This window comes from Cetorhinus maximus, chromosome 22 (assembly GCF_964194155.1).
Source record: "Cetorhinus maximus chromosome 22, sCetMax3.hap1.1, whole genome shotgun sequence".
Lineage (NCBI taxonomy): Eukaryota > Metazoa > Chordata > Chondrichthyes > Lamniformes > Cetorhinidae > Cetorhinus > Cetorhinus maximus.
The window spans coordinates 56,696,168-56,721,984 of NC_135900.1; the positions used below are offsets into that span (position 1 = coordinate 56,696,168).

Genomic DNA, 25,817 nt, shown 5'->3' on the forward strand with positions numbered 1-25,817 from the left:
GTCATCAACTGGGCCTGGCCGCCTCAAGTCCGTGAACATTCCGACGCATTGTGAGCATTCTTCTCCTGTAAAATAGAGAAGACCATTCATTGCGGCTAATCGCATATGGACTGTGCACACGCTGCACCCCAACCACAGTGGCCCATCTCAGGCCTCCGGTGCCTCCTCTCCCCGCCACTGCTGATCACTACAAAGCTAGTACACCAGCTCCCAACGTCCCCCAACGGCCACTTGGACACTTTCTACGTCCATCATTTTAGGAAACACACGGTCTTAGCTCCCATAGCAAGGAGCTGCAACTATGTGCAGCGTCAAGGGCAGCAGATGGCTCTTGACCGCGAGACCTTGAGGCTCCCCTTCCATAATCTCATCACCATGAATAGGACATGTGTTGGAGTTCTGAGTATGTGCCTAGCTGCATCTCCTGCAGGTTGCCCCCAGACTGGTCATGTGTGACTAACAGAAACACATGGTGCGGGGGAGAACCCATCTCCTCATGAACCACTCAGGCTGATCTAAGCATGGGCACTATCTGCTTGCCCACCAAGTGTACGAGAAATGCCCAGCACGATTCAATGCAGTCACGACAGTAAGACTTGGGGGGGTGGCCTCAAAGGCTAAGGCTACCTGCTGGGTTAAATGCCCAACACCAACATGGTACTCACCTTTCCAGAGCGCAGCAAATCATTGAAGCGCTTATGGCACTGGATCCAGGTGCGCCGCACCACGTTGTGGGATCTCACCACCTCCGCCACCTCCTCCCAGGCACGTTTGGTCATGTGGGGGAGCCTCCTCCTCCCATCCTGGGAGACCAACACCCCCTGCCGTGCTGCCACCTCCTCACTGGCCTACCCTGCAGCCTGCCCTGCTCCTGGGGCAGACCCTGCAGCCTGCCTTACTCCCGGGCCACACCCTGCAGCCTGCCCTGCTCCTGGGGCCGACCCTGGGGCCTGCCCTGCTCCTCTGCCCTTCCCTCCAGCGTGCCCTGCTCAGCTGACCCCCTGCGTTGTGACCTGGAAGTGGCCATTGTGAGCAGCCTACAGGAGGCTGCCAGGCCATCCTTTAAACAGACTCCCAGGTCGCCATTGGACCCAGCAGTCTGTTCCAGCCCGCCACAGCCCGCACGCTCCCGCTATTTGCGGGAGTCAAAAATGCGCTGGGCAGGTCATAATTGGCCCGCCCGTGCAAAATGGTGGCACGGCCCCGATCGCGGGCGCTTCTGCTCCGCCTGCCCGACAGGCAGAAAATTCTGCCCATACTCTTCCAATTGGCCCAGGATTGAACCTCAACACAGGATGTGGACTGGGTAACTGTCTACGTTTGTTTTAGTATACAGCATATTAAACTAAATGAGCGATCAAGGCTCATCAGATAATGTTTAGTCACACAAACCTTAGCCACTCATACTCCATGTAATTCCCATTTACAGTCAGAACTGTTCAACCACCGCCTGCTCTGTACCAGCATTCAAAATTTCACTGGCAGTTCATACACCAGGACTCTCCCCTACATTTCTGCTACAGCTAACTGAGGCCACATGTAATGCACCATCAACAGACCCATGTTATAATGCCCATTGCCCTCCAGTTGATTGGTGCCTAGTTGCAGCAACAATGAAGCACTCTGATATGCTTTTCTGTATATGTGATTTGGCAATATCTGCAAAATTTGGCTCCCCTGGTACGTGGCTTATTTTTTGGGACGAAGTGGCAGTGGAGGAAAACCCTTTGTCTTTCATTATAGAAACTATAGACACCATAGAAATCATAAAATTACAGTGCAGAAAGAGGCCATTCAGCCCATTATGTCTGCGCCAGCCAAAAAGAGAAAAAAGAAACTAGCTGCTCATTTTAATCCCACTTTCCAGCACCTGGTCTGTAGCCTTGCAGGTTACAGCACTTCAGATGCAGATCCAGGTACCTTTTAAATGAGTTGAATGTTTCAGCCTTAACCACCAACTTAGGCAGTAAGTTCCAGATGCCAACACCCTCTGGGTGAAAAAGGTTTTCCTCATGTCCCCTCTAATCCTTCTACCAATCACCTTAAATCTATGCCTCCCGGTAATTGACCCCTCAGCTAGGGGAAACAAGTCTTTCTTATCTACCTATCGAGGCTGCTCATAAATTTCTACATCTCAATTAGGTCACCCCTCAGCTTCCCCTGTTCTAAGGAAAACAACCCTAGCCTATCCAATCTCTCCTCATAGTGCAAGTTTCAAACCCTGGCAACATTCTTGTAAATCTCCTCTGCACTCTTTCCAGATCAATTATGTCCTTCCTGTAATGTGGTGACCAGAACTGTACACAAAATTCCAGCTGTGGCCTAACCAGCGTTTTATACAGTTCCATCATTACATCCCTGCTTTTGTATTCAATACCTCACCCAATAAAGCATTCCACATGCTTTCTTGACCATCTTGTCCACCTGTCCTGCCACCTTCAAAGACCTGTGGACATGCGCTCAAAGATCTCTCACTTCCTTAACCCCTCTCAATAACTTCCCGTTTCTTGACTATTCTCCTGTTCTATTTGCCCTCCCCAAATGCATTACCTCGCACTTTTCCAGATTGAATTCCATTTACCACTTCTCCGCCCACTCAACTAAACCATTGATATCATTCTGGAGTCGACAGTTATCCTTTTCACTATCAGCTACATTGCCAATTTTTGTGTCATCTGCAAATTTCCCAATCATGCCTCCCACAATAAGTCTAACTCACTAATATATACAACAAACAGCAAGGAACCCAACACTGAGTCCTGTGGAACACCACTGGAAACAGTTTTCCCTTCACAAAAATCATACATCGACCATTACCCTTTGTTTCCTGTCACTGAGCCAATTTTGGATCCAACCTGCCACCTTCCCTTGTATCGCGTGGGATCTCATTTTCCTGACCAGTCTGCAATGTGGGATCTTTCTAAATGCCTTACTGAAATCCATGTAGAAAACATCACTGCACAACCTGCATCGATCCTCCTTGTTACTTGCTCAAGAAATTCTAAGTTAGTAGGACACAATCTTCCCCTAACAAAACCATGCTGGTCATCCCTGATAAACCCGTGCCTTTCTAAGTGACAGTTTATCCTGTGTCTCAGAATTGTTTCTAATAATTTGCCCACCACCAAAGTCAGACTGACTGGCCTATAATTTTCTGGCCTATCACTCGCAAACTTTTTAAATAATGGTGCAACATTTGCAGACCTCCAGTCCTCTGGGACCTCGCCTGCACCTAGTGAGGATTGGAAACTGATCCTCAGAGAATCCGTTATTTCCTCCGTGGCTTCCTTTTACAGCCTGGGATACAATCCACCTGGCCCTGGTGATTTATCCACCTTCAAGGCTGCCAGACCCTGCAGCACTTCCTCTCTCACTATGCTTATTGTATCTAATATTTCACACTCCTCCTCTTTAACTAGACTGTCTGCATCATCCCTGTTTTTAGTGAAGATAGAGACGAAGTACTCATTGAGAACCCTGCCCATATCTTCTGCATCGACCCACAAGTTACCATGTACATCTCTGATAGGCCCTGCCTTTTCCATAGTTATTCTCTTGCTCTTAATGTACTGGTAAAACACCTTAAGATTTTCTTCGATTTTACCTGCCAATATTTTTTCATATCCTCTCTTTGCTTTCCCAATTTCCATTTTTACTTCATCCCTGTACTTCCTATACCCCTCTAGGCTTTCTACAGTATTAAGTCCTTTGTGACTGTCATAAGTTTTCTTTTTCTGCTGTATGCTTCTGGATAACCAGAGGACTCTAAATTTGACAGTACCACCCTTTTTCTCTGTAGGGACATGTCTGCACTGTACCTGTAGAATCTCGCCTTTTGAAAGCCTCCCACTGATTTGACAGTTTTTCCTTCCAAAAGCTGTATCCAGTCCACTCTTGCCAGCTCACCTCTGAACTTTGTGAAATTTGTCTTCCCCAATTTAGAACGTTTACTCCTGTTCTATCTTTGTCCTTTTCCATAATGATGCTAAATCTGACTATATTACGGTCACTATCTCCAAAATGGTCCTCCATCCACTTGCCCAGCTTCGTCTCCTAAGACTAAATCTAGAAACATTCCAGTCAAACTTTTACTAGTTTTCCAGGTAGACCACTTCGTAACACTTTTTGAAATGTGGTTTTCTATTGAGCATGAGTTATACCGCAGGTGGTGCGAACACCAGATGGGGTTACCGCAGTTGTTGGCAGCTCCCAAGAGCATTAACCCTGCGCATTGTGCTAGGTTTCGGGGCTGGTTGCGCTGCGTTTTAGCACACAGCTGTGGAGGTGGTATCTGGACCCTGAAAACCACATCCCACGGTCACTTGGTTGTTTTGATCGTGTCACTTGTTTCGACTGGATTCCGGGAATCCAGTATTTCTACTGCTAAACCCCTTATCCTCCTTATCCAGCAGCAATGGTAGACCCAGTGAAATACGGATCTCCAATTCTAATGCTGCGATAAGGGAGCCGAGTAGATGTCCAGCAGCAAGCTAACAGACACCAATCTCCCGGAATCCCATCGCCAGTACAAAGACAGCTGAAATTCTCACACACACAGTAAGGCAGATCACATTCAGGGATAAAGTTGACAGCTCAGGCTTCACACAGACTATCCCACATTCACTCATTTAGTGAGGTGCCCACATTCAATGGCTGAGAGTGGCATTCACAGAAATAGATGGGCAAGCGCTCACATTCACACTGAGAGTCTCCCAGTCACTCAGCCTCTCTCTCTCTCACACACACACACACCCACATCCAGACTCACTGTTACATTGAGTTGCTCTGCTCAGTCTCTCTCACTCTCTCTGGAGTCACCCACAGTGAAGGCGGCTCCGAGTCACTCGGCTGCCTTGCCACACCGGCTCAGTCACCCGCTCCATGCACCGCTCCTCCCGCTATAACCGCCTGACACGGAGCAAACCACAACAAAAAGAAGGAAACCCTTCACCAGAAGGACTTAATCTGCTACCAAACCCAACAAGTTGTCGCCGGACCGTGGACATGCTGCCCGAGTCTCTCTGGATCCTTGCAATCCTTTGTATCTGTCAAGTGGGTGAGTGGAGCATTACCTGACCCGCGGTCTTTGCTTTGCATCCTCATCTCATTTAAAAAAACAAGTAAAAGTCACATTTCCTGTGATATTCGCCTGGTAAGATTTTGTGAACCATTTCAGTGCCCAGGAGCTTATAACAGCTCCTCGAGACTCAACAGAAAAGGTAGGGCACAGAGGGAAAGTGCGTCCCGATGTAATGGGAATGTTCAAAATCCAAGCTGCAGCGGAATCTTTATTGAATTTTTATTTGACCATTTTTTTGAGTTGTGATGCTGGTTGCTTGCGACTGAGTCTCCCGGGCTGTGTGTGTGTGTGTGTGTGTGGAGAGGCGGCCGAATGGACATTCTCCTTGCCCAGTTTCAATGATGAGAAGGGAGGTAAACCGAGGGGTGGCATCGATATTTGCAGCACTTGATATCAGGATGTGCCCATGATATCGCTGCAGCTTTATTGCAAACTTAAGAAGGGCTGGTGTGGGAGAGTTGTGCGAATATTTTAATAGGTTGGGGTTTTTAAGAGTTCAGAGGCGAGCTGTTTTGACCCTGCAGTTTCTGTAAGGCTGCATCACAGCATCTGTCGATATATTCGTGTAAAACCTCACCTTTCTTTGATTATTGAACGTCCCCAAGCAAACCTTTCATCATTTATATATTCAGCTGTGGAAGGCAGTTCCCATCGCTTTGCCTCTTAACGAACAAATATATCAAGGGTTTGGTTTGTAATTAGGTGGAGAATATTGTGAAACTGAGAAATTGGTGCAGATTGGGAGAGTACAGCATGTCCTGTACAGTATGTCCTGTATTGCTCTTGCAAAGCCCAGCAATCTAGAAGGTATTTGTCTCAGTCATTGGTCCCGTTCAATTCTGTTACAAACCTCAATTCCTTTCGCATCTCTTTGTTCCTCATTGGACTCTGTTGTCAGCGTCTGTTAAGGACAGTTGATTACTCTGGGGCTGTTCTTCGTGGCTGCTGAAGCCAGAATGACGGAGAGAGGATGAGGGAACAAAGACGAGTCCCGCACAGATTTTTAAAAGAGAAACAATATTGTAATCGGGAGGCCTGCTGTTGGACAAGCTCTGTTCCCGATCAGTGCTACAAATCTCACAGTGTATGGTTGAACTCGGCCTTCTTGACTGACACTGCAGGCCACATTAGACAAACCTTTTCTATAGTCAGCTATGTAGCTACTAATCCCAGTGCACTATTTTCTTGAGCCAAACTTGGATCAAAATGATTGGAGGGCGAGCGGGGGGCGGTGGTGGTGGTGGTGGGGGTGGGGGGGGGGTGGGATGGTAGAGGAAGAAAAACTGGCAGGTGGTGAATGAACTCTGCTGAACCATATTCTCTCACCTCTGCCGCTGGGTTCAAACCCAGCCCAGGCAATGAGGAAAAAACCCTTTCTGATAAATGGTCTTATGTGAGTTTAGGTTGAGCAGTTCCTTGTGGATTCAAGGGCAGAGTGGTATAACTCATAATTCAGCATTAGTTGTTGGGTATGCTTACAATTGTAGGTCATAGTCAGACAGTTGAAATCTTTCTCATAAGCAAGTTCACTTAGTACACTTCACATAAACAACAGTTGACAATTTGTGCTCAAAGTCACTTCAGAGAGTCAAATGTTGTTTTCACTTATCCATGTGACTAATGCTGTGTCATCTGTATTCTGTATTTTGAAAGACAATTGGATGCTTTCTGGGATGAAGTTTCGTACTCTAAATATTTATGGACGAATGCAAAATAAAAAGCATGCCAGTGGAGTGGACATAATGCCAAAAGTCATCAACAACTGAAAACCTGTGCAAAAATCTGACAGTAGAAATGACTGTAATAAGTTTATTTGAATCTCTGCAGCTATATAGAGCTACTTAAAGCATTTGTGGTTTAATGGTTTCCTTAAGATTGATATACATGGCAGAAATGAAGAGGATCAGAGAAAAGGACTGTCAGTTACAGTCTCCTGTCCAAAAATACTCCAGTCTCTGTTCTTTCCATTCTATTGCTAATGCTGTAGAAGTTTACTTTTGCTCTGATGATGGAGTTTTATGAAAGGTAACATTAAGGGAAAAGTACAGATCTTCAATTAACTGTTGTGCCGATCATTTTGAATATCAAACACACCTTTTTGCTTCAGTTGTCCAGCTTTCTACTCACAAACCCTGTGAGGAACCACACTTTAGGCTGTCTGTGGCACAATTTATTCCAGTCAGATTATAGTTCAAAAAGTATCCAGCAGAAGATAGGAACATAGGACTTCAGAGCAGGAGTAGACCCTTAGGCCCTTTGAACCTGCTCTGCCATTCCATAAGATTATGGCTGATCTAGTTGTGGTCTCAACTCCATTTTTCTGTCTGCCCCCCGCCCGCCTAACCCTTGATTTCCTAGTCTGTCAAAAATCTGTCTAACTCTGTCTTGAACAAGTTCAATGACCCAGCCTCCATTGCTTTCTGGGGAAGAGAATTCCCCATACCAATGACATTCTGAGAGGAAAAACTTACCTTCATCTCAGTCTTAAAAGTCTTAAACTGTGCCTTTAGTTCTAGTCTCTCCCACAAGTGGAAACATCCTCCCGGTATGTACCTTATCAAGTCCCACCTCTGAGAATTTTTTTCATGCTAACTGTATCACCATTTCTTCTAAATATAAAACTCAACAATTTGATTGCATTTTGATAGAAGTTGAATGATCAATCCTAATTTTCAATGAAAATCCAGAAAAGATAAACTGCTTCCCATCTGAACAGAAGCCTTCTAATACCTTCTCTTTGCATTTGGTTCCTTGCTAGGAAAATTACATTTCTTTTTCATTCTTTATATATTTTCCTTTTATCCTTATACTTCTTATGGAAGATTTAATCCTTGCTTTTGGTCTTGTTAATGTTTTGTTGCCTTTCTCATTATTTATATTTATAACCTATTTGGATTACACTTGTCATAGAAAAGCCGAAGTTTATCTCAAGCACATCTCAAGTACTTGGAAGCCATCAATGATAGATGACAGAAGTTTGGCCATTTCAAGCAGATGTTCTGCTGGATTTTGTGAGCTGCAGTGAAGTCCGGTGTAGAGCCAGTGAAATGTAGACCGATAGCTTGCAGTCCTTTATAATAGTCAAAGGAACCAGGAAGTTTATGGATGAAAGACTGAACTAAATTTTTCACTGACGTAAATGAGATCATGTTCTAGTGACATTTAGGGCTGCCTCAATAAACCTCTGAGTTGACCACCTGAAACCTCCAAAGAGATTGACTTCAACCAGCTTGGGTAGTGATACAGCTAACTAAAAAATAGGCAAGACGTTCTTAGAAAATTAACCCTTACTTCTCTCATATTGCCGCTGCTGCTACTCCTATGGCTGAACTCCCATGCTATAATTCTCTTGGTATTAGCCAACCTCAGGATAGGCTTTACTTAGACAGTTCAACAGAAGAATTTGAGACATACTCTGCAGGTGCTCAAAGTCTGTCCTTGCATTGGAACCATATGGAGTATGCATTGTGGAATAACCCCAAAGCACAACCTGAATGAGAGTTTTCCGAAATCTTCAGCTGACTAAATTTTCTTGTTATAGAGTCACAGAAGGAGGCCATTTGGCCCATTGGAGTCTAGACATTTTTTCAACCTCAAAGATGAGAGTAACATTTTAAGGGAAATTGTAACAAACCTGAAGCTTCATTTTTTGAAGCTGTATTAACTTTCATTATTCCTCTGCATTAGCTACCAAGAAATCCACAATGGAGCCTGCTGTTGATGATGTTTCTTTCAGTTTTTCTTCTCTTTCTCTGGGGAGCATCTGGAACACTGCTCTGTGACATTCCACAATGATGCAACTGAGATTTGGATCCCATGAAAGAGGGACTAATGAAAATGCACCCCAACACTCTCTTACTTTATACATACTTTCTGATGTGCTTTGTTGCTCTGGATGTTCTCCAGACCCAATTAATTTTATACTGATGTTCACAGGACAATTGTCGGCTGTATTTTTAATTAAGACTTTGCACAATAAATGCACGCTTTGATCCTTTTAAAAAAACCTTTCATTCCTTTTAATCACCAGAACAGGTTATATCTCTCTCTCTCTTCTTACCTCTTCATCTTTGCTGGATCACTGCATTGAAAATATTGCAAGAGTGTTGTGTTCGAAAACACACAACACAGTGTCATAAATTTCATTACCATTTTACTTGTGGTTACTATGTTGAAAATGATGCCCCATGTTTCCGCCAAACCAAACCAAAATATTTTATATTTCAAAATGGCTTATTGCAAAGATTATTTCAAAATAATATTGAGAAATGTAAGGTGATGTTCATTATTAATAAAAAGCTATTCATTTAAAACATGGGATTTTATTTATTAGTGAGATAGTTGGAAAATAAAGTGAGTTTGAAGACTTATGCATTGTTGAAACCTTTAACATATTGCATTACAGCAATTGCAAAGATTAATGTTATTAAGTGGAGAATCTATAGAAATGAAGAAAGTCTCAGAACTTGATACTGATACTCTATAAAACATTAATGAGACCACGACTGGAATATTGTTTTCAGTTTCTGGTTACTGTATAGTTATAAAATAGAAGGCATTGAGCCATTGGCTAGGATTCAAAGAAGGACTTGCAGGGTGATTTCTGTGTTTTTAGATTGATGAGCTATGCAGAATAGCTAAAGGAACTCAATTTGTTTTCATGCGGGGAGGATCTCAGCTTTTTAAAATAATGATGAGAACTGAAAGAGAATATATGAAAAGCTTCTTTGTGTAGGACCAGCAGAAGAATGCTAGAAACGTGATTAGAAGCTGATGAGAATCTAAGCTTTTTGTACTTCAAGGCTAACTTCTTCATATTCAGGTTTGTTAACATATGAAGGTAAATAAATTGCAACTTGGCTCAATGAACAATGACATTTTGAAACATTGAAGCTTGGTACAGAATTGGAAGTAGGGGACATGCCACTTATACAGGGCAAAAGGGAAGATTGTCCACACAGATCCAGTGTGTGAACCCAAATGGGCAAACAGTATTGTCTTTTCTCTATCTATCGTTCTGTTTATCTTCAGATTTTAATGGTGCTGCAAAAATGAAGGCACTAGGGTTTTAAAAAAATTTTCAGCTCTTCATATAAATATTCTGTCAAATGTTAAAAACAGCTGGAGAAAAAAATATTTAAGGATTGTGGCTGTTTGCTTTCGAATAATAATAGATTCTTTGACCATTTATATCAAGACAATAAACCATAATTCATCATCAGTCTATATTACTAGATTTCCAGGGAAAAAAGTAATTATATAAATACATATCTTCATCAAAGCTGTTCATTTTGTTTGTACCATTGAAGGGGATCATTGCATCTTTTGTAGAGATGCTCTTCTCCCATACTTTCAATGGATTTTGCCTGTTTTATTTTTAATAATGTGCTATGAGGACGTTGCATTACACAAAAAGGTCACATTTTCGATTATGAAAATAGCATCAAAGGGCTTTCTTTTTTTTCAATAAAACTATTACTTTTCTTCCTCTTTAGTTTGCTTTCCCCCATTCCGTGGCTGAGAGTGACCATTCCTGTTTTTGAATTATTCAACAAAAATATTGATGAATGAGCTAATCTTCCAGGGTGACGGTACTAGGCTTCATCTTCCCTAGGGTAGAGAGGTTAAAACTGATCAGTTCCTAAGATTCCATGCAGGAAGTATGTGTATTTGAACATTAGATGAGGATTAGATTCTGCTTTGGTGGAGTACACAATTGAATAGTTCCGCTAGAGCCACTTTGGTGCCTGACCTCATTACAGCCCTTGGTCCAAACATAGACAAAATAGTTGAACTCGAGAGGGGAGCAGAGAGCAACTGCTCTTGCTATCAAAGCAATATTTGACCGAGTGTAGCATCAGGGAGCCCTGGCAAAATCAAAGTCAATGGGAATCAGGGGTAAATTCCCCACTGGTCGGTGTCATATGTAGCACAGAGAAAGATGGCTGTGGTTGTTGGAGATCAATCAAATCAGCCCTAGAACATTGCTGCAGGAGTTCCTCAGGGTAGTGTCCTCAGCCCAAACATCTTCAGCTGCTTCAACAATGACCTTCCCTCCATCATACTGGCCCAAATCTTCCAATCAGCATTGGAGCCACTTTGTCCAATGCTGATCAGACAGAAAACTATCCACTTACCTGGATACGATTTTTCTGGCCAAACCTTTGATCCATGATGCAGAAGGACTCCCCTCAGCATAGGAATCCATGCAGAGTGCAGTGAAAAGAGTCAGCGCAGAATCTATACCCGCTTTTTACGGCACTAGCTGTTGTATTCTGGTAAGTGTTTAAAGGTTCCAAATCTTTTCAGTGTATGAGTGATTCGGTGAATGAGTGGATGAGTGCGTAAGTGGGTAGGGTGGCAGGTGGGTAAAGTGGTCGGGTGACATGCGGGTAAGGTGGCAGGTGGAGGAGGTGATAGGGTGTCAGGTGGATAGGTGGGTGAATGGTAGATGGTTGAGGGGGTAGTCGGTGGGGTGGGGGCTAGTCCAGTCAGTTACGGGGTGGTAGTTGGGTGGTGGGGGCTGGTCAGGTGAGGTTGGGAGGGGTTGTCAGGTCAGGGTGTTAGTTGGGAGGTCATGGGGGGACGTAAATGGTCAGGTCAGAGGGGGTAGTTGGTGGGGGGGGAGGCGTTCAAGGGGGTCACTGTGAGTAAAGGTAGGTCAGTTGTATAATTACCCAGGAGTTACACTAGGATTTTTCTCTCTAACATTTCCTGGGTAACTATCCAGGTAAGTAAATCAGAACTGTCTGAAGTCTCCGACTCTACCTCAGAGTCAGAGACTTTTTGGAGGGTTCTGGGCATGGTAATTGCCCATCGGAAGTTCAAACTTCCTAGGCAATTCCTATGAAGCCGGTTCATCAGGACATCCACAGGGTCTAACTATCCGGAGACTGGAAAATCTGGCGTAATGACAAGTGGAGATGTTCGCTGATTGTGCAACATTCAACACCATTCACAACTCCTCAGATACTGAAGCAGGCCCTGCCAATATGCAGCAAGACCTGGACAATATTCAGGCTTGTGCTAATAAGTGGCAAGTAATATTCGCGCCACACAAGTGCCAGGCAATGACCATCTCCAACAATCGGGAATCTAACCATCACCCCTTGACATTCAATGGCATTACCATCACTGGATCCCCCACTATCAACATCCTGGGGGTTACCATTGACCAGAAACTGAACTGGCCCAGCCATATAAATACTGTGGATATAAGAGCAGGTCAGTGAATTCTGCAGAGAGTACCCAAAGCCTGTCCACCATCTACAAGGCACAAAGCAAGAGTGTGTGGAACACTCTCCATTTGCCTGGATTAGTGTGGCTCCAACAACACTGAAGAAGCTTGACACCATTCGGGACAAAGCAACCTGCTTGATCAGCACACCATCCACCAATTTAAACATTCACTCCCTCTACCACTGACGCACAATGGCAACAATGTGCACCATGTACAAGATACACTGCAGGAATTCACCAAGGCTCCTTCAATATCACCTTCCAAACCTGCGACTTCGACCACTTAGAAGCACAAAGGGAGCAAACCTGCATGGAAACATCCTCACCTATAAGATCCCCTTCAAATCACACACCATCTTGATTTGGAATTATATTGTAGTCCCTTCACTGCCTTGGGATCAAAATCCTGGAACTCCCTTCTCAGCAACATTGGCGCCGGAATTTTCCGGCACCGTTGGTGTTGGGCATCATGGCGGATGGGGGGGTGAACAGTATGGCGGGAAGGCCAAAAATCAGTTTCACACTGTCACAAAACTAGTTTGGGGTGCGCATTTCCCACTGCCACATGTTGGGAATCTAATTTCAGTACTTTAGCATCTCATTATAAGGCCTGCTCGCCGGAATCATCCCCCACTCTGGATCATCCGGGCACATTGGCGTGATTGCACGCTGACGTGTTTCACAACTGTGTGCAAGCAACGTTCACCTGGTGAGCGACACTGCACTCGGGACTTCGAGGTTTGTTTGCCTACCTTGCTTTGGGCAGCAATCGCAGTCATCAGTGGCAGGCTTCACAGGCATACACATCACTTTGGAGGGGCGGGGGCAGACCTCTATCTACCGGGGGGATGACTTTTCAGTGGCTGCAGGGCTAGGTCTTGCTTGGGGAAAGGGGAGAAGTGGTTTCAGGCCAGGGAAGAGGCTGCAGGTCGAGTGCTGTACTGGGGAAGGGGGGTGTCCCAGGGTGTGCGTGGGGGCACATGCTGATTTGTGCAAGTGGCCTCAAGATGGTGAGGGCTGAGGAGGCAGTCTCCAGAGGAGATGAGGCTAGATGGAGATTTGAGGGTGTGTGTGAGAGAGTGAGTGGTGATGTCCCTTGAGCTGGCAGTGAGTGAGATGCCCGTGAACGTGTGATGGCCTTGTGAGTGTGCGAGTTTAGTGTGATGAGATGGTTGCCTTACCCTGGCGGCATGGATAAGATCATTCATCCTCTTTCTGCACTGGATGGCCAACCTCTTCTGTGCAGCATTGGCACTGATCATCACTGCCACTGCCTCCCAAGCCAGAGTGGTGACACTGATAGGCCTCCTTTGGCCAGAGCAGGGGTAAAGGACATTTGCAGCGTGCTCCAACAGTGTCCAGAAGGCATCCCAAGGGTCCATCACTGAATTGAGGGGCTGCAGTCTTCTTGCCATTCAGGGCCATGTCTTCTGTGCAGCAGTTCTGAGCTGGAAGCACAGGGAGCTGTGCACGCGGCTGCACTTTAAATATGGTGCCCAGCGTGAGGAAGCAGTGAGGTGGCGATGTGATGGATGAACTGGAGGCCACCCACCAGTGAAACGGTGTGTTTCCCGGGAATGTATGATTAATGAGCCAGGATTGGGACAATACAGCGCAAAAACCCACTATTGCAGCCAGCGGGTAAAATGTCCTTTTTCCCGCCTGCTACTGCACTTAATGCAAATTTGGGACGATTCCGCCCTTTGTTACTACCAGCAAGGCAACCATTGGACATGATTGTTCAACTTTGAAATTAGATTTTTTTCCCCCATTAAAGGTATAAACTAAGATGAACTAATGGACTTTTTGCACAAAAAATTAAAATCAGTCGTACTAAAGCATTTGATGAAATTGATGATGTAATTTATTCTCATTCAAGGGCCTAGTTGGAGCACCGTAAATCAATTACTTGTATGAGCTTCAATTATGTATGATAGTAAGGAAGCAATGAAATTGTCCAATTGAACTGGAGCTGGAAAACTAGAATAAGAAGTAATTTAATGTAAATTGCAGGGGGATTATGAATGGGAAATAATGCAGTTTGTCAGCTTTACAAAAGGAATTGTATTAGATCAGGTAAAAGTCATAACCAGCAGGGAGAGACGCTTAATATTTTTGTATGGAACTGTCTCTTGCATGCAGAAGATTAAGTGAAGAGACAATCTTCATTTCTGAAACAAACCTTCTGGAGAATTCATTAGTATAGAGTTCAAGATACCCAATGGCATCCTAGTACAAATTCTCCACAACATTCTGTGCTCACACCAACTGCCTTGAGCCATCACTCCTTGTTACACTTGCCTCCATAAGTACTCTGTTATCACATTATACATTCACAAGAAAGGGACTTCATACACAATTACTATCCAGTGCTGTAAGTAGGTAAAGATTTAAAAATACTAGTGGTATGTCTGTTTTAATGTATGCCCACTACTAATGAGTATGCCCACTACTAATGGGTTCTTTCACTGTCGCTGGGTCAAAATCCTGGACCTCCCTCCCTAACAGCACTGTGGGTGTACCTACACCACATGGGCTGCAGCGGTTCAAGAAGGCAGCTCACCACCACCTTCTCAAGGAAGGGCAACAAATGCTGGCCCAGCCAGTGAAGGAATTCCCGCGAACGAATATAAAAAAAATGTCTAACATTGTATGCATTATTTAAACTAAATAGCAAGGTGAAATGGTGCAGTGTGATATAAAATTTTATATTCAAAAAATCAGGTGTAGAAATTTGATATGAACTTGCTAACAAAAGCTAAATAAATGAGCAACAAAAATACCTCTGTTGAAATGCAAGATTCTGTAAATTAAATTGACTCTAGCATGTTTGAATTAGCACTTGATAGTACTCTTGTTGTTCCACATCAAAACTACATCTTGGAAAGAAATTTAAGTGTAAAATGTCAGCCATACAATATCCTGCACGCTGTATTTGGTAAAGTCCAATCTGATTGGCTGTTTTGTTTGCTTTCTCTTTCACCTTCTGGCTGTGACAGTGTATTGAGTGAGTCTGGGAGCCTAATTTTCCCCTTTTACTATATTGTTCTACTTGTATTGATAGTCTTCTGACTTGTAGGTGCTTGTACTTGCTCATTGACCTATTGATAGAGAAATAACACCATTGCTAACTTTTCAGACAAAAACTATGAAAAGAATAATAGACTGTTGAGGGTGGGGGGAGAATTCAATTGTTTGCAGCAGGGATGTGAAGCAAGGTTGAATGAACTGAAATATTGGAGTCATTTTTTTACAACTCCTGACAAACTCAACCTTTTGCACCAATCAGTTTTAATTATACAACTGTTGCCACACTGGGCGGAATTTTACTGTCCTGTCGTGGCAGGAACAGGGCCGTAAAAGGCGGTGAGCCGTTCGGAAGTCCGTTCACTTCGGCAGGACCGGAAAACCCTGCTGCTGGGAGGGGCCGTAAAATCCCGCCCACTGTTTCTATCAGAGGGGGAGAAGTAGAATTAACTTTTTTTTCTTAAAGATAGCAGCATTTTTCTTTTCCTTCAGCTTTGTTGTGGGCAAGCAGGCAGACTGAAGTATTCCCAGGAACCTTCACTAGGGAACCATAACACTGATGGGGCTTTTGTAAGATGTTGTCTGACTGTGACAGTGATTTGTCAGCGATTTGTCAAAGTGTATCTTCCATGGAGAGGAAGAATGTCTCTACATGAAATACAGTATCCAATTAGAAAGTGTAGTGACCTCCTGAGCATGGGAATGGTTACAAAGCACATATTTTCCTTTCATATGGAAAATTCATTGCTTTTCCGGCAGGGCAGAATGCTAAGCATGGGGACTTTTGCTAAACTGATATCATTTCCTGCATTGTGCGTTTTAGGATTGGTATTGTTCAGGAAACCTGACGCAAAACCTCCCCCTTGTTTGGGAAATCTGACACAAAATGTCCTCCTTGTTTTCTTTGAAGTTATATATATGAATATACCTTTCTGTTTGCCCAGACCACCATATGTTAACCAGACTTGTACCACTAATGGCAGTTCAGACAGTTCCACCATGTCCTCTTCACAATTTGTCATATACCCAATAGCAGTTCCAGCAATTCATATCGACACAGTTGGTCCTGTTCTATTTAAATTGACCAGTTCCACCTCCACCATTATCATGTTCCCTCACCAGCGTACCACTTCTGCTTGCCCGAGGAGGTAAAATCAACCAAGTTTCTTTTGTTATTAATCAATGTAAATACATAAACAGCAGCAACCATCCTGGGAAGAAGAGGAGTTATTCAGCAGAGAGTAAATTAGTCAGAAATGCTTTTTCATTGCAACATCACAAAAGTAAAATTGTAACGAATAATGAATGAAGGGCACTGCACCATGCCACTGCTGGAACCCGTACCTGTGCCTGTTTTTATCCTTTCCAAGCTGGCGTATGTATTTGTTGCTGAACTCAACAATGCGCTTTGCCTCTTTATACAGTATTATAGTATGTTTCTTTTCACATCTGACTATTATTTTCTTTTCAGCCTAGTAAACTGGCGGAATTTTCCCTGCCCGCTGGTGGCGGGCGTGATAGGTGGAATGCGCGGAAAATTTGACGGGACCCACTTCACAATCGCGTGAAGGCAGGTCGCAATCTTCCGCTCAGTTCACCGACAGCGGCGGGCCGCGTTTCCGGTCATCGGTTGACAGTAATACATGAGCATATTATTAAAAGGCCATCCTGCCAGGCTCTGGGAACCCTGCTGTATTGACCATCCACATCGACGGGAAAGCACGCCGACATCTTTCACAACAGCACGCAGGTAACGTGCACTTGGCGGCCTTTACTTTGGGAGAACTGAGGTGAGTGAGCAGCAGTGTTCTCCACAGCTCACGCGTTGTTTACAGGCCTCAGGGGTGCCAGGGGATTGGTGGGGGAAACTGATGACCGGCCCCAGAGGCGACTGCTGAGGGCGGGGCTATGTCAAGTGCTGCCCTGGCGCTGCATCCCGCACACAGGCAATCGAGGTGTGGGACAGGGTAAGTGAGGGAAATGGCCAGGCATTTGGGACACCTGTATAAACTGACCATGCCTCTAACTGAGACAGATCAGGCGCAGCCATAGTGATGTGATTGGGGTTAGGCTCCTAGCCTGCTCACCCAAGTAGGCATTGCAGAGGTACCAAAGGGCCACCAAGCGCTCCATACCTTACCCTCAACCCCTGCCACCTCCCACCACCCCAGCACAGACTTTGAGACCGCCACCACTTTATTGACCGCAGAGCAGTTGAACTGCACACGTTGTACAATCTCCTCGCCAACACTGGCCATGTAACAGTCACTGCTGGAGCCGCTCACAGCCCCTTGCAATCTCAGCAACCCGGTTTGGACCAGTGTCCCCCATGTCACAGGTTTACAGGGCAGCCATGCAGCGCACTCATCTGTGGCCATCCGAGGGGTGACCAGCACTCTCCGGGAAGCATTAAGGGGCGGTTACACAGGGCCAGGAAAGGTGCTAAGTATATCCATGATAACCATGTCTCTCTCTCTCTCTCTCTTTCATGCTGCAGGAGGACCACGTCTGGATCATGGATCCTGGTGACCTGGCTGTGTGCCTGATAGTCTAGAGAGACTGTAGAAGATGGAGGAGAGAGCGACTGAGGCTCCTGGCTGCGCAAAGGCAGGAGCAACAACCTCATGAATAAGGGGTAGCTGGGGCTCCCGCACATGCTTCCCCAGGAGCGACAGTGAGCCGTGGCTGGTCAGTGCCTAGTGACACCCAGGGTCTATAGATGCCACCTGCCATTCTTGCAGATAACTGAGAACCAGTGTCGCCGATGACTGCGCATGACCAGGGATCTGGTGGCTCACATCTGCCACTTACTGTAGGACTTGGCACCAAGGGACATGGAGGGCATCCACTGCCAGTGGCTGTGAAAGTGACCACAGCGCTCAATTTCTGTGCCAGTAGCTCCTTACAGGGCTCCACAGGTGACCTCTGTGGGATTTCACAATCCACCACCCACAAATGCATACATGAGATCATAGATGCCATCTTCTCTGTGGCACACAACTTTGTGCACTTCATCCAGGACCGGGACAGCCAGGATGCAAGGACCATTGGATTTGCCCTGATCTCGGGATTCCCACAGGTGCAGGGTGTGATTTACTGCACTCATGTGACGCTCAGGTCTCCGTCGCTACACTCGGGGGAATTCATCAACCACAAGGGCTTCCACTCACTGAACGTGCAGCTGGTGTGCGACCACCAGAAACGTATCCTGCAGGTATGTGCATGGTTTCCAGGGTAACAACGACAGGGATGAGACCCCTGCATGGGCTAGATGAGGAAGGCACACTCGAGAGGCCATCATAGCTGCCAGATTTGTGGAGGATGATGATGACATGCAGTGAGGTGTCCCCAGAGTTCCTCACATCGCAGTTGTGAACGTTTGACTCCAGTCTGGCGTATGGCAGCGCCAATACCCTCTGTGAGAATGCTCCTGTCATGGAGATGCAGTGGAGGCCTTAATAGTCACTCAATTGCAGTAGGATGATGACATCACGGAGTGCCGACACTCCATAAATCTTCACATGGCCTCTGAGAATGTCTGACTCCTGTTTGGCTGAGGGCAGCTCGCTTGCGCTCTGTGATCAGGGCCATCTCAGAGACGCAGCCATGAAACTTTAGACGCATCTGATGCTGTGTCCGCCTTCAGCACCTCAGCTCTTCAGGAGCTGGTGCACAGCATCACTGGTCACAGATGCTGATGTGATGGGGGCGAGCCCCATCTTAAAGTTGCTGAGAACACACTGAGAGTATGAGAGAACTCTGTGGCGCCCGCCCACTACATTCTGGCAGCAATAACCAACACCGCCGAGGTGCAGGCATCAGTAATGTTTCCAGGGAGAATGAGGCTGGACCATCACTGTGGTCTGAAGGCCGCACAGAGCACAGGGAAGAGGCCCTGGACTGAGACACCTGCCTTTTATCTTGTGCAGAAAGGTTTCACATCTGAGTGACAAGAACACTGCTCATCAGAACAAGGAGCCATAGGCAGGGAGACATTCTTGGGAGTTTATTGACAATAGTGAACATTATGTACAAGTGATCAACACCCATGGCCAGGCTGTGCAACTAATTCTCCTTAACTTTCGCTACCCTGTCTCTATGTCTTGGTGCTCCCCGGACAGCCACAGTGGAGGTGGGGGCAGCCTGCTGACTGTGACGCCCTGTCTGTGATGACTTTGGTGGGCATCCTCTGGAAGGCTGAGACTCGGAGGGCCCCGGCCTGCTTTCGGGGTCCTGCTGTGTGGCAGTGGCACCCTCCTCGGCCTGTGAAGCTGGAGCTGCGGAGATCACAGGAAGAGGGGAGTCAGATGGGCCGGTCACTCCCAGAGTCACCTGGGTGGATGGCCCCTGAATGTGCACCTGCTGATCCTCCCCGCTATGGGTGCCCATGGGCCCCTGGCTGACTCTGTGAATGGAGGGGGTAGCTGGAGTGAGATCGAGCTGCCCAGCACCCTCTCGTACACACTGTTGGAGGCCAACTATGGCATCAGCGATGGAGTTAAGCCCGCACAGCAGTGCAGGAGCGACGTCCTGGACCAAGGTCTCCATGGCGGCCGCCATCCTGCTAGTGTTGACCTCGGTGTGTTGCAATGCCAGCGCTATCACCTCAGCCTGAAGACGGACGGACTCCTCCATCGTGCCTTGCAATCTGAAGAGTACAACACACATCCCTTCCTGCTGTTCCCGAGCTTGCCTTTGCAGCTCCAGCAACTGTGATATGACCGAGTCCAGAGGCTCGTCACCTGACTTGGACTCATCAACCTTCTGGTCTCCAGCAGTCCTCCGAGTGCCGGGGACCTGGGAAGTCCCTGCCTCCACCTGCTGTGGATCAGAAAGTGAGATGTGCTCACCAGACTGTGGTCCCAAGGCTACTCTAAAGCTAGGTCCCACTGAGGTGTGAGTCACTGCGCTGGTGGAGGGTGTGGGTGAGCGCTGTGACAGGACTTCAGAGAGGGTGCCTTCAGATTCCTCTTCAGAGGTTTCTTCGGAGCTTGCTTGGAAGCTCTGGGTTGTGGACTCCATCTGCTGCTTCCCAGATGTGCCTCCAAAAGCAAGGGAAGATAATTAGTGCATGGCAGTGGCCTGTGAAAGTCATCACTCACAGCGTGGTTTTCTGATGGATGTTGCACTGCTGGATCCTTACTTGGTAGAGCAGCACCGACCTCACCGTCAGCACAGGACCGGTCTCTGTCATCGCCGACCAGCTGGATGGCTCTGTTTTCAAATTCTGTCAGAACCTTGAATTCCGGCATCCCTCCACCTGTTTACAACCTTTCCCTCCTGTTGTGAGCCAGTTTGTCCTGCATGGATAGAGGTGGGGAGAGTGTATCAGGACTACCAGGCCCAGATGATAAGTATGCCTGGCCTGTGTAGGTGGTGAGTGGTCCCATGGACGGGATGAGGACAATGACGGTGAGTGTGAGAGAATGAATGCTGATGTCCCTTGCACTGGGAATGAGTGAGGGCCCTGTGGATGTGTGATCAGTTTGTGAGTGTGTGAGTTGGGAGTGATGAAAAGAGTGACTTAGCCTGGTAGAACGGAGGAGATAATTCATCCTTTTGCGGCACTGGGTGGCTACCATCTTCTGAAGGGCGTTGGTGCTGGCCACTGCTGCCACTGCCTTCCAAGCCGGGTTGGTGACATTGCTACCCATCCTGCGGCCAGAGCGAGGGTAGAGCACATCCCGGCGAGCCTCCACGGCATCCAGCAGTCACTCGAGGGATCTGTCATTGAAGCGAGGGGCTGCAGTCTTTCTGCCTTTGCTGGCCATGTCTCCCGGGCAGCGGTGGTGAACTGGTGGTGATGAGCACTGTGCTGGCAGCTGCCTTTTAAAGATGGCGGCCAGCGTGATGCAACAGCGGTGTGATGGCGAGCGGGCGAATGAGAGCTCGCCTGCAATGGAAACAGCGTGTTTCGCAGGAGTGAATATATAATGAGGTGAGCTCAGGAAGGTACGGTGTGAAAAGCCGCCATTTTCATCTATGGGTATGACTCCATTTTACCCACCCGCTACTGTAATCAGTATTGCTCAGTTGCCAATACAAGTTCATATAGCTCCATGCTATTGTTCGTGAATCAGGTTTATATGAAATTAATATATTAGAGCTACAAATATAGGAAGTTAAGATATCAATTAGTAAAATAATACACATACCATTAGTATGCTATCGAATGAATGCCATTTTAACAGTCTTTTACAAGTATAAACTAATAAGTCATATATTGTAAAAGGAAACAGTATAACCATACTTACTAGCTTTAGAATAAATTATACCCGCATTATGAAAAAATGTTGCTGAATAAATCATTGGGTGGGATTTTCCAGCCCCTCCCACTGCCAGGATTGTCTGGTCCTGCTGAAAGTCAATGGACTATTGGCTGGGCTGCCAGATCTCCCGTGGTGGGTCCAGCCACAACGGAGCCAGAAAATACTAGCCTAACTTTTCATAAATCACCATGGATGTAATTTATGTTTACCTTTGTATCTTTGAATGATCATCACTGTCAGCAGAAGTGATGCTGGCTAATTCATGAAGGTGAATGAAAACTTAAGGAATTTCCCTGACATTTATACATTGATTTGCATATTGATAATGCTATACATGGATATTAATCTGAATCCATATACATTTAAAAAGCATCAAGTTTCACAAAATTCAGAGGCAAAACTATTCGTGCATTTTTAATCCGAATATTCCATGATTTCATAACCACACAACCTTCACATCGTCAGTTTTGCAGTACTTCTGATCAGTGTAACAATTCGTCTTGATTTTTTCAGAAGCAGAGCATCCAGAGTTTTAAAACATGTATCCCTACTTTTATTTGTAATTTAACTTGAAGTCATTTATTCAACAAATGCGGGATTTAGTATATAAGGATCACACCCAGAGTGATACATCTAAAACAAATGAGTAACAAAAAATATAAGCAGATAACTTTGAAATGTTCTTACTTGTAAGAGGACTCAAGCAAATGTTTTCCTCCTGTTCATTCAAAATAAAACAAATGTGCAACAAGATTTACAATGAGCCGCTGCCATAGGATCAAATGGAAATGAATACTTTCCAGAAGTAAAATTATGATATGAATATCTAATTCATAGTTCATTTGTTTTAGAATATAAATTGTTTGTTTTTAATTAAAGTTTTCGCTGTAGAAAATGGGAGTCTCGTTGAGAAATTGGTAAAAGCAGCTCTGGAGTAAATGAAATTAAAACAAGCTTGGAGCCTATTACACTTAAAATATTGGTGTCATGTTGACTTAATAGGTTAACAGCTGGAATGATAAGGACACAAAACAACAGGTGGGTTTATTTAGCTAAAGAGCTGGAGATATGAAATCTGCAATCCTTGCAGTATGGACAGTCTAAAGAGATGTTTTTATTTTGGGAGTTGGAGCTAAATTAGCTTAAAAGCATTTGGTAACCCTGAAGCATTATAAAATCCATTTCTTTCGTCAGATCAAAGAAAGAATTTTATATGAGAGATACTTAATCTCTAGGTCTATTCAAAGATAATCTAGAGCATGCTTCATCACCAGGGAGATGGGTGGAGCTTTGGGAGGTTCTCTGGTTTTGATTTATATAGGTGTTTGCTGAGAGACTTTTTTTAGTTGCAGCTTGGACCTTGGGTATGCAGTTTGTAGCTCAGAGAAGATAGCCAAAGTAAGTGACAGTTAGGCCTGCATTGTAAGCAGTGAAAATGCTAACTTTATCATTCACTGTGTGGAATGTGGGTTAAGGGTGAGGCTTAATCTCAGTTTCACTTTTGTGAAGGAAGAGAGCTGGAAGATTGCCTAATTTGAAATAAGAGGAAAAATCTACACTGGTCCTCATAGAGTCTTGTGGCAAAAGAAAGCAATCAGCAAATTAGCTTGGAAGTATTGAGAAGGCAATAGAACAAGGCACCGAGGAATCTAAAGTCAAGAGGTAGTAAATGAAAGTCTTACCTCTGAGAATAGCTGGAACTGAGAAGAATTGAAATAGTTCGCAGAGGACTGTGGCATACTTTTGGGAGGTCCCAACAGGAGTAAATAACTCTAAGATATCATAAAGTATAGGAAAATTCTTGGGGGAAGTAAGAAGTAAAACTGAGTGCACAACCTACTTAGTTATAAACCATTCTGTTACGTTAATAGTGCTTGTTTTTTTTAGTGTTTTATATGCAATAAAATGTTCTTGGTTGAAAAATTTGTAGTTAAATTTTGTCAAGGTATACATTATTGCCATTCTATCAAGTGTGATAGTGCAGACTTAATATCAAAATTGAAGCAGAATCTTGAATTTGCATCATATAACTAACACATCTGCATCCATACAATTTACATGTGTTCGAAGCAGGTATTGGTGTTTGGTGCATATTGAGAATTATTTTTTTGGTGCTGCAGAGTTGACAAGGCTTCCTGTTCAGTATGAATGAGGAAGGTTATTTGGACCACAGTAGTCTAATCATGAGTTTTGCTTACTTTGACAATGGTTTTGAGTGTATTCTTACATTTTGTCCACTTTTGTGGAATACAACTAAATGCTTTAAAATTCATTAAAATTCAGGTTGATTTCAAAAGAGAGTACAATATATAAAACTCCAACTTGTTCACCTTAGAGAAGAGAAGATTAAAAGGAAATTTGATAGAGGTGTTCAAAATCATGAATGGTTTTTATAGAGTAAATAAGGAGATACTAGCTGGAATTTGTTCCACTTTAAAATTTCCACACATCCAGATCATTTCCGGGCCCCAACCCTGCTTGTGATTGGCAGTGATACTGAGGATTTTGTGTGCTGTTCAGGTATATATGGAGAAGGAGAGGACAGTACAAGATGGAGGGGCAATACCAATGCGGGAATCGACAGCCACATCCCGACACTCAACACAAGCTGTTCTGCAGGGAAACTTTTCACTGTTGCCCATTCCCCTGTGATGTGGCACCTTTGACTAATCTGGTGGTCCTATACAGTTCTACCCTAGTGCAGGCAGCATGACTGATGGAAGACTGCTGACTTTCACTAGGGGGGACTGAACTTAGCCTTGCAGGACATCCTTGAGGGCCCAGCTTCAGAGTGCACCATCTTGGCATGTGCGGCAACACCAAAGACACTGGTGGAGTGGCAGCAGTGGAAGCACAAATGCTGTCAACCTTAGAGAGAACAGCAGGTATATACTCTGAGGAACCACTGCCAGTTCCCTGTGGATGTCCTCAGAAATCCAACTAATCTGTCGGAGGACAAATTGCTGGACTGCTGAGCACCTCACGATCTCTGCCTGAGCTTCCACTGCAGCACTGAGGTGTTAAGTGGTTTCTGCTTGTGCTGTGTTGCATTCTCTTGTATGCTTCCCCATCAAAGTCTTCATCTGAGCTCCCTGTAGCAGAATTCGTGTTCAACCTTGTCTTATATGGTGAGCAAGAGTTTTAGTTATGAAGATAAATGGGATAGGCTAGGGTCGTTTTCATTGGAACCAAGGAGTTTGAAGGGATTCCTAATTAAAATGTATAAAAGTATGAGGGTCTAAAAGAAGGCCTTATTCTCTTTGGGTTCAAGGGGCCATAGATTTAGGGTAGGAGGTTTAGATGAGATTCATAGGGAATATATTTTACCCAGAGGGTGATGGGGGTCTGGAACTCACTGTCTGAAATGGTGGTCGAGACAGAAAGCCTCATAACCTTTAAAAAGTACTTAGGTATGCACTTGAAGTGCCGTAACCAATAAGACTACAGTCCAAGAGCTGGAAAGTGGGATTGGGCTAGATGGTTCCTTTGTTGGCTGGCATGGAAACAATTGGCCAAATGGCCTCCTTCTGTTCTGTAAATTTATATGATTCTATAATTCTATCCTTTCCGCCCGGCCTGGCTGCAGCCCACACATTGCTAGTGAGTTACCACATGAAGGTCCCAATACTATACTAGCTTTTAACTTGCAGTATATGCAGTGCCAGTATCTGAGCTGCTGGTTGCAAGAGTCAGATCAAGTGATGGCACCTCTTCATCGGTAGTGCGGCATTGCTGTCATCCTTCCTCCTGAGGCTGCTCAGTGGTTGGGGAGGCAGCAGTTATTGGCTGTCTGAAAGCAGAAAATCAGAAGAGAAGGGTTGGGGTGAAGGAAGGAGGGAGGGTAGAGTAGAAAGCAAGAGGTCTAAGGCCACACCATCAACAGCTTGCACTTCATGTCAGATGAAGTTGAGGTGGGAGTGGTAGGTGTGAGGCTAGCAGCATTAGAAGGTGTGACAGGGTGAGGTGGAGCATCTGAATATTAGGCTCATTCCTGACTGCTAGAGTTTGCTGATGGGTGAGTGATGGGGGTACATTGAGCAGTGTGAGAGGCTGTTGGTCTGGTGAGTATGAGATGTCCTTTGAAGATGCATTTATTGACTTTGACCATCCACATGAGTTCATTGAGCTTGTTAATTACAGCAATGCTGCCAGGTCCTTCGGGCCAGACTTTGAGAATTGACCTCCTGTTCCCATCCCCACGC

The 25,817-nt window shown here is 45.2% G+C and overlaps 1 protein-coding gene across 4 annotated transcripts in view; it reads left to right on the top strand.

Moving 5' to 3' along the window:
- Positions 1-4,752: 4,752 nt before the first annotated feature.
- ptprz1a (protein tyrosine phosphatase receptor type Z1a) overlaps positions 4,753-25,817 on the top strand; it is a 261,256-nt gene continuing 240,191 nt past the window's right edge. For 2 of the 4 annotated variants that reach the window (XM_078568367.1, XM_078568368.1), the window contains exon 1: positions 4,753-5,056. In XM_078568367.1, the coding sequence (XP_078424493.1) occupies positions 4,882-5,056 (175 nt within the window). In that variant the 5' untranslated portion in view covers positions 4,753-4,881. The remainder of the gene's footprint in view (positions 5,057-25,817) is intronic. The other 2 variants (XM_078568369.1, XM_078568370.1) reach the window with 2 other exon arrangements.